The sequence below is a fragment of the Lepidothrix coronata genome, unplaced genomic scaffold (assembly GCF_001604755.1).
Source record: "Lepidothrix coronata isolate B3197 unplaced genomic scaffold, Lepidothrix_coronata-1.0 Scaffold363, whole genome shotgun sequence".
NCBI lineage: Eukaryota > Metazoa > Chordata > Aves > Passeriformes > Pipridae > Lepidothrix > Lepidothrix coronata.
In genome coordinates this window covers 45,958-55,270 of record NW_016690543.1, presented here as the reverse complement: position 1 = coordinate 55,270, position 9,313 = coordinate 45,958, and the positions used below count along the sequence as shown (strand labels likewise).

The window sequence follows — 9,313 nt, the reverse complement described above, 5'->3', positions numbered from 1 at the left end:
AGCTCTGCTCCCACCTGTGGGGTCTGTCCTGCAGCTCTGCTCCCACCCGTGGGGTCTGTCCTGCAGCTCTGCTCCCACCCGTGGTGTCTGTCCTGCAGCTCTGCTCCCACCTATGGGGTCTGTCCTGCAGCTCTGCTCCCACCCGTGGTGTCTGTCCTGCAGCAGGGCTGGTGCAGCTCAGGCTGCAGCCCCACCGAGGTGGATCTCCGAGCGGCTCGAAGGATTTGGGTCTTCTCCGTCCAAATGCTTTGCTGCCTCCATTCCCCCTCATTTTTTTTTGGAGTCCAGCAGGATGTTTCCCCCTCTCTTGGCTCTGCAGACTTGTTTCACAGCCTTGCTGGCAAGCAGCTCAATCCAGGGCTGGAGACAACTGCATGACTGGAGAGCACAGCCCTGCTCTCCCCTTGAGGGAAGGAGTCTGCAGTCCTGGAGAGGATGCTGGGGGGTTTTTCCTTTACTGCTGGGGACCCATTGCTGAGTCCCCACCAGAATATGGTCTCTGAGATGGCATTTGACTCAGCCCAGAGCAAACAGCCAGTCTGTGTGCCACGTGTGGGCACCTTCCCTGCTCAGGGGCAGGTGACCTCACTCTGTTCTGCTGAGTCTCTGAGGACCTTTCCCAGGCTGGGCACGAGCCAGTGAGCAGGTTTGTCTCCAAGATGCCACCCCAAACATCTGGCAAGAAACAAAAGGCATCTCAGAGGCATCTGGGCTCCCATAAAACAGCGTTTGCCCTTTCAAACTGTAGGGGTGGGTGCTTGCCTTGTGGTTTTCCTGAAGCTGCTTCACTCGGGGAGGTCAGTGACAGGGTTGAATTTTCCCTAAACAGCAGAACTGTTTGGTTGCTAGACCTTGTTTCACAATTTCAATCCAAAGCCAAGCAGCATCTCAATATTTGAGTTGCACAGAGCGAGGGAGGGTCTCAGGTTTGAGGCTGGAGAGCATCTGTAACTACCATGGAATGCAGGAGAGCACAGAGCATTTCTTGCTTGCTGGAGCATCTTTTACAACTGTGACCCATCTCCAGCAATCCAGGACCCAAACAATACACTTAAAACCTCCTTCTGTGCTCTGGAGCTTGTCCAGTTCATCTTGGACCACATGAGAGATAACTTCTCCAGGGTTATAGCAGCCAGCACTTAACAACTGGCACTCTTGGAGTCCTGCCTTTTTCCTGGGAATGTGTCATGGGGAAGAAATGGCCTTCATTGCTTAAAAGATCCCAACCTGCCCCTGGAGCTTCACGCTGAGGTGCTGAGGACAGTTGTGTGAGTAGTGAGAAGAGACCTGGAGTCCTTCCAGGAAGATACATTGGCAGTTTATCAGACCCTTGATGTGTCTCAGGTGTTGTCTTCTCAGAGGCTTCGTGTTTCTGCCACATCAGGGTATGTGAGAGGAGCAGGGGGGCAGCTGTATTGGCTCTTGCATGGTTTGGTTCCTTTAGGTGGGAAGTTTCCCTGCACTGTGGGCCTGGCTGTGTTCCTGGGGACAGAGCTTTCACAAGGGGGGACACACTGACCAAAGAGGCCAGTTTGGACAGAAAAATCTCACTCCCCCTTGTCTGGATGTGTGATGCTGACAGATCCAAAATAAACAGAGTGGACATGAATTGAAGAACCCTTCACTAAAATAACAGATGCTCCTGAAGCTCCAGCCCTCGGGGACTCCGGAGGCGCTGCCTCTGAACACCATTTGTCTCACTCAGATATCCTGATGCAAAATGCGCCACTCAGGGACAAGACATGGATTTGCAAGAACCCCCAGCCTAGGAACTGTGTTGAGAGCACATAAATCACGAGGAGGAGAATTTTTCTCTGCACCTTGAGCAGATCTCCACTTCTCACATCATTTACCTGGACCAGAGTAACAACAGGACAGTGTTTTTAGTGTGTCCTCTGTTTGCAGGACACAGCAGCTGGGCACATCTGTCTGAGCACCACGTACTTTCCACATGCTCCTTCCATGTCAGCCATCCAGAAGAAGCTGCTCCAGAGCTCACCTGGCACCCCAAACCCCACAGGTCGCTTCCCTCCCCTATCCGGAGCTTTTCATCCAGCCTTGGACCGGCCCCTGTGTTTCTCCCAGCCCCCGTGCCTGAGGCATTGCTGGGAGCAATCACACTCCCGTGCTTCCTGCTGCTCCAGCAGGATGCTGTGTCACAGGGATGAAGCCATCAGCCTCCCCAGGAGCAGAGGCGGGGGAGTGTGTGAGATAAACAGTTCAGCCTTGGCACTTTGCTTGAAAGTTGTTGCTTCTATTTCAGAGCTCGTGTGCCTGAAAACCTGTCTGGGTTTTTTTTTCTTCCTGACTGTATCAGTTGGTCTAATAAAAGATACAGCCTCTCCTTACAAGCCTGCTCTGCACTCCTGAGCTCAGGTCGTTTATCCTTCCCTTCCTGCTGCTGACAATGACTGAGGCTCCCTGGCCAGGCAATATCTGGGAAGTCAATGCTGTGTCAAGCCCCAGGTTTACATCCATGGCCACAGTGAATGGACTTATTTTACTGGAGAGACTCATCAGCTCTCCCTCCTGCTGCTTTTGCTGCAGGGAAAGCAAAGCCTGTGGGTGAACTCCACAGCCCTGGGGAGGTGGGCTCAGGCACCCAGGTACCTCAGGGGTGCCTGCAGAGAGAGTCTACCCCAGGCAGGGGAATCCCAAGGGCTTCCCACCAGGCATTTCTCACCCTGGGGAGGATGAACAACTCTTCAGCCACTCCTTAGCTATTATTTAACTGCTGAAGTAGCTGAGGAAAGGCCAGGAGGTGGCCCAGAGGTGGCACTGCCTCTCGAGTTTTCGGTACCCAGAGGCCTTCTGTGGGTCCTGGAGAGCCCAGGTTGCCATCTGACTCCATGAGGACAGGTTTGGTGCTCTCTGCCACAGTGCCATGTCCTTCCCAGGGTCAGCAATGTCAACCCAAGTGGCTGCTGGCCTGGCTGCAGTCGGTGCTGCCCAACACAGCCCTTCCTGTGGCAACACAGAGAACTGGAGATGTGAGACACAGAGAAGGAAGAAGATCAGACACATAGAGGGAAGAAGATTTTTCCAGTGAGGGTGGTCAAACACTGGTGCAGGCTGCCCAGAGAGGTGGTGGATGCCCCATCCCTGAAAACATTAAAAATGAGGTTGGATGAGGCTCTGAGCAGCCTGATCCAGAGGAAGGTGTCCCTGCTCATCGCAAGGGGTTTGGATTCAATGACCTTTACAGGTCCCTTCCAACCCAAGCCATTCCATGACTCTATAATTCTAGAACTGTGCTTAATTTGATGGTCTGGGAAGGCTGATATAATTCAGGGCACAGAATCCTGCTGCTGGCTCCCTGAGCAGGACCTTCACCCCAAGGAGCAGCCCTGGACCTGCCCGTGGAGTCAGCAGGGGACAGGTTTCCCAGTGTTGGTGGTGAGTGGCCACACCACAGGGTTATCACCTGCAGGGAGCCTGAGCCAGGAGGGAAATCCCCTGGAGAAAAAATACACATCACCTTCCTATGAACAGCAAAGTGCAAAGAGAAATGGATGCTGCAAAAGAGCAAAGAACAGATCAGCTTTGAGGAGGGAGATCTGGAAGTGCTCCTTATGCTGAAGGATGGGGGGGGGTCCATGGGATCATGGAGTGTCACAGGGCAGAACAGAAATGAAGCGTTGAAAGGGCTGTAAACTTCACCCTCAGGGCTTAAACCAGGTCCTCATCCACGGGGAATCTTTATTTTTGAAGGAGGTTGTGGTGCCTTCAGAGGAAGCATCTCCTGTTGGCCAGGGTGAGAAAGCAGCTCTGGGCTGATCCAATCTGCCACATCCATCACTGCTCCCCTCTCGTGTCAGGGATGTCCAGGGCAGTGACCTGCTCCATTAAATCTCTCCAAGCAGGCAGCTGGATCCATGTAACTATTTGCAGCTGGAGTTGCATCAGTGATTTTCTCAGGGTTGAGGTGGGATAAAATTGAGCAAGAAATACTGTAAAAATACAAAAAAAATCCCCCCCACCAAACCTCTAAGTCTGTTCCACACAGTATCTGTGAGTGCATCAGTGCTGCTGCTTGTATGAGCTGCTGGGTGCATATATTTTCCATAATATCTCTCTCAGAAAATATTATTTGATGGCATGTGATTAAAAAGGGTCTTTTTTTAATATGTGGCACATGCATAAATAAATGGATGTGTGCACTTGCATGTATAAAAAGCAAATATGAGGGGAAAGTAGCAAAATAATCATCCCTGGCAGTGACTGCTGGGATTCTGTGCACTGAGCTGATGCTAGAGAGTTGGAAAAAGCATTCCTGGTGGTGGGAATCTCATCAGGTCCTGCAGAACAGCGAGGGGGACTGGTGTCCTCAGTGTCTCTAAAAAACTCCAGACACTCAGAAGTCTTTCCAAAATGTGCTTCCTTCAATTAAAAATCAATTAATGCTCCCCTCCTTTTCCCAGCGCCTGAAGCATTAAAAAAAAAATAAAGTTATTTAAAGATCCACTCTTTTCCTAAATAAAGTTTGGAACGGGGGTATTTTCAAATGATAGGTGCTCTTCTCTCACTTTTGGCTGTTGCAAAACCAACCATGATTCCTGTGAGCAAGAGGAGGAGGATGAAGGCAGAAATACAGCTCTATTTATGGTGATACTGGATCTCGGGCTACATGATCTCATCTAATTTAAAGTTACTCCAAATGAACTATCTCCAAGAATATAATTTTAATGTTTCCCTATCAGGCTATTCTTATCTCTCTGCATTACCATGATATCATTCAGGAATAATAATCGCACTATTAGTTTTGGTGTCTAAACAAGCTGCCGAGGAGAAAGGGATTTCAGTCACCGCCTTGGAAATCGCTGCTCTCCCCCCCAAAAAAAAAACAAACCCAAAACAAACCCCAACCCCCAAAAAACCGTACAAACTTTATAAAATCCAACCTCGGGGGATGCACAGCTGCAACGGACGCCCTTCCAGGACAGGTGATTTCGAGGGAAAATGGAAGTATTTTAAGCATTTAAGGACGGAGGCGTTGGCGTCTCGAAGGAAATCTTTCTTTTCCTCCTTTTTTTTTTTTTTTTTTTTTTTTTCTGTTCGCGGGGGGATATCTGGGATGTAAATGAACAAACTGGAGCCCGAAATGCCCCGAGCTGATGCAGCGTGCGCTGCAGCAGGCGCGGGCGGCAGCCAATGAAAGCCGGGCTGCCGATTTTTTATCATTAATATTGCGGAGCAACATTAACTGATTGGAAAGACTTTTCGGGAGCGGGCAGAGCCTGCGAGCCATCACTCCCTCCCGAACGATTTCGTCTTGCTACCCGGATTTTGGAGAGCGACGCCAGGTCCCCCTCGTTTCGTCTTGGCGAGGGATGATCATTTCTCCCCCTCCTTCGAAGAATTTGAAAATAAACAATAAAAACAAAGGGAGTTTTGTGTTTTACACGGCGGAGGGGGGAACACGCGGTGCTGGGGAGCGACGGGGAGCGGCTCCAGCGCGGCTTTCCCGCGGACGCGAAGCGCGGGGCTGGGGCCGCTGCGATCGCTGTTTCCACGGGAAAAGGGGGGGTAAAAAAGAAGTTTCCACGCGTGTCACCCCACCACGGCCACGGCCAAGCCCGCGGGTGCCTGTCGGGGCGAGCAGCGCTCGGAAATCCCGGCCCCGGCCCGCCGGGATAGCGGGACCGCGCGTGGCACGAGGTCCCCGAGGGGTTCACAGCGCAGGCGACCCTGGGGGGGGCAACTGGGGGAAGGTGCCGCCTGCACCCCCTTTTTTTGTCTGCTGGTCCCATAGGGACATCAGCGGCTTCTGGGGGTGAAGGCAAGCGCGGGGGAGCCCACCTTGGGATGGGGGGAAATTTCCCTGAGGAATTTCCCGCCCGCCGCCCCCTCTCCCACTCCGGGCATGGCTGTCCCGGCGAGGGCCGGGAAACTCGCGGTGCGTTTCTGGGTGCAACGAAAAAAGCCGCTGGGACGGGGCTGGAGGCAGCAGAGCCAGAGCCGCGGGCGCTGCCGGCCCCGTCCAGGTGAGCGGGCTCCAGATCCTTTGCCCCTTTCTTCTTCCTCCTCCTCCTCATCTTCCTCCTCCTCCTGGGCTCCGCACGCTCAGGGCTCTGCCGGCAAATGAAAGTCATTTATTGTGAAGAAGGAGGAAATAAGGACGAAGGTGGTTTATTCTATTACTATTATTATTATTATTATTATTATTTGGAGGAGGAAGGGGGTAGGTGAGTGCCCCTAAATAGCAGCGCCCTGGCACCGAGAGGCCGCGGCCGAGGTTCCCCCCGGGCAAGAGGGGAAGTTCTGGGCGGAGCGGCGCGGGGGGAGCCCCGAGGGGCCGGACCGGCCGCCCCCCCGCCCGTCCCGGGAGCCCCCCCCCGACATCTCGTTTCTCTCCCCGGTCGCTGTCGGACGCGGGCGGGCGGGGGCCGGGGGCGGCTTTTCGGAGCAGGTTTGTTAACCAAAGCAGGTGCTAAAAACCAATAAGCCCGGAACAAACGCGGTCCCCCCCGGGAGCCGGGACAATTGTTTCCATTTAATAAATATTTTTCCCACGGGCGTTTCGCGGGAGGCAGGCAATTATTCAAAGCAAGCCGGGACGCGGGCCGGCTCCCGGGGTTAAGCGGGGCTGCGGAGCGGGGAAAGCGGGGGTTGGAGGAGCGGGAGAGCGGCCGGGAGCGCGGGGAAGGCGGGGGGGGGAAGCGGCAGAGCAGCAGCGCTCGCAGCCCCGACGGCGGCGGCGGCGGCAGAGCCTGGAGGGCGCCGGGACCGGCCCCGCTCCGCGCACCCCCGGCACGGGGGAGGACGAGGAGCACGGGGACGACCCCCTTCGCCTTCCCCCTTCCTCCACAGCTGCTCTTAGCGCAGCAACTCACAAAAGCCTTCCTTTTAATCCGCGCGTTGGCGGAGGGTGGGGGGGTCCTCCCGTCCCCTCCTTCCTTCCTCCTCCCCGCGCCGTCCCCTCCCCTCCTCTTCCTCTCGCCCTTCCTCTCTCCCTCTCTTTTTAAGCGGGCCCCCTCCGCGCTGATTGGGCGCCCGGCCGCTCTGTGACCGCCCTGCCGCTATGTCAGCCTGCCCGCCGCAGCCCCGCGCCTTTGAACTGCCCCGCACGGCCCCGCGTCCCCACGGCCGGCCCGCAGCAGCGCCCGGCGGCTCGCCGCCCGCCTAGCCGCCCGCCGGGCCCCGCGGGCCGCGCTCCGCTCCGCGCCCCGCTCCGCGCCCCGCCCCGGCACGGCTCCCGCCGGGGACGGCCTTGGCGGAGGACCTGTGATGATCAGCTGAGCCCGCTCCTCCCGCTCCTCCGGCTCCTTCGGCCTCCTCCTCTCCTTCCTCCTCCTCCTCCTCCCGCCGCCGTCCGGAGCCCCGCACGGCCGCGCCGCGCCCCGCACCGCCGCCCGCCCGCCCGCCCGGCCGAAGCATGTCCAAGCCCAGCGACCACATCAAGCGCCCCATGAACGCCTTCATGGTGTGGTCCCGCGGCCAACGGCGCAAGATGGCCCAGGAGAACCCCAAAATGCACAACTCGGAGATTAGCAAGCGGCTGGGCGCGGAGTGGAAGTTGCTCTCCGAGGCGGAGAAGCGCCCCTACATCGACGAGGCCAAGCGGCTGCGGGCGCAGCACATGAAGGAGCATCCCGACTACAAGTACCGGCCCCGGCGCAAGCCCAAGAACCTGCTGAAAAAGGACAGGTATGTCTTCCCTTTGCCTTACCTCGGGGAAACCGATCCCTTAAAGGCTGCCGGGCTTCCCGTGGGGGCCACTGACTCGCTGCTGAGCTCCCCGGAGAAGGCCAGGGCTTTCCTGCCTCCCACCTCAGCACCTTACTCCTTACTTGACCCCAGCCAGTTCAGCTCCAGCGCCATTCAGAAGATGACTGAGGTTCCTCACACCTTAGCCACCAGCACCCTGCCCTACGCCTCCACCTTGGGATACCAGAACGGGGCGTTCGGCAGCTTGAGCTGCCCCAGCCAACACACCCACACTCACCCCTCGCCAACTAACCCGGGCTATGTCGTGCCGTGTAACTGTACCGCTTGGTCGGCTTCCAGTTTGCAACCTCCGGTTGCCTACATATTATTCCCGGGCATGACCAAGACTGGGATAGACCCCTATTCTTCAGCACACGCGACTGCCATGTAACACCCACCCACCCGCACCCCACGGGCGTGTGCGTGCGCGTGTCCCCCGCCCCGGGTGGCGGCCGGAACTGGGATTCCTTCGTGTGTGCATGTACATAAAACCTGCAGGAGCAAAAGGCCACCCGACCCAGGACTCTGCCGCCCGCCGCCGGGCCGGGACAGACGCGGACGCTGCCTCGGAGATGCTCTCGCCTAAAGCTCGCCCCGAGAGCTGGCCCCGGGCTCGGGGGGGGATCTGCAATCGCGGGGGCAGATAGGAGCCCGGCACTTGTAAGAGTTGTAAATGTGTTTAAAAACAAAAAAGGAAAAGCGAAGCTTGAACTGCCCTTTCGGGACAAAGCGGGGGTGAAAAAGAGAAAAAGAGAAAAAAAAAGAGAGAGAGAGAGAGAGGCGGTTTCGGATTTTTATTTATTCTCTTAATGTCTATGAGTTCTCCAGGGTCTCATGTCACTTGGACTTGACTTTGGGAAGTCCCGGTCTTACTCTGATTTTATTTTTTTTCCCTTGTTGTTTTCCTTTTGCACATTGAAAGACGAGATCAGCTGTGTTATATATATATAAATATATATATATTTTGCCACCACGCACTACTAGGTAAAATTGCTTTTCATGTCAGAAAAAGGCTCTTCAAAGTTAAAAAAGGAAAAAAAAAGAAAAAAAGAGGGGGAGAAACATTTATATTTAAAACATATGATAGTGTTTGCTTAATTTAAAACAGATAGTCCTTAAATTTGTGTGATCCAGTGAGACTAGATCTAAGTTTACTTTAGACAGAGCGTCAGGTATGAAGTCAGGCAGTAGAATTGTAAAAAAATTAATACTACTACTACTACTAATAATAATAACGAAAAACCGAATAAAAACGATGGCAATTTAAATAAGTTTTCACAATGTCTGGGGGGAAGAAGAAACAGAAACTAAGATGTATCCGGCAGGATTTTACCTCGTTAAACCTTTTCATTTGTTGAACAAAGACGTTTTGAATAAAGACAATCTGTCATCAAACGAGGCAACTGCGTGGTGTGAGTGCGGGGCCGCGGCCCCGCGTCCCGCACCGGGGGCTGCCCCCGGCTCTCCCCGCCCCGACCCCCGAGCGCAGCGGGTCGGGGCCGCTTTGGAGCCGAGCCGAGCCGGGTCGGGCTCCTTTGGAGCCCGTCGGGGAAACGCGGCTGCGGGGAGAGAGAACTTGCGGAAGGCGGGGATGGAGCGGAGCAAA

The 9,313-nt window shown here is 55.2% G+C and overlaps 1 protein-coding gene across 1 annotated transcript; it reads left to right on the top strand.

Moving 5' to 3' along the window:
* The first annotated feature begins 7,268 nt into the window (after nt 1-7,268).
* Nucleotides 7,269-9,102, top strand: SOX14 (SRY-box 14). The gene has a single exon (XM_017838841.1). The coding sequence runs from the start codon at nt 7,376-7,378 to the stop codon at nt 8,096-8,098; it is 723 nt and encodes a 240-aa protein (XP_017694330.1). The 5' UTR covers nt 7,269-7,375; the 3' UTR covers nt 8,099-9,102.
* The last annotated feature ends 211 nt before the right edge of the window (nt 9,103-9,313 follow it).

Bases quoted from the DNA above. Each gene is read 5' to 3' on its own strand.
- SOX14 (XM_017838841.1), top strand. From the start codon at position 7,376: ATGTCCAAGCCCAGCGACCACATCAAGCGCCCCATGAACGCCTTCATG.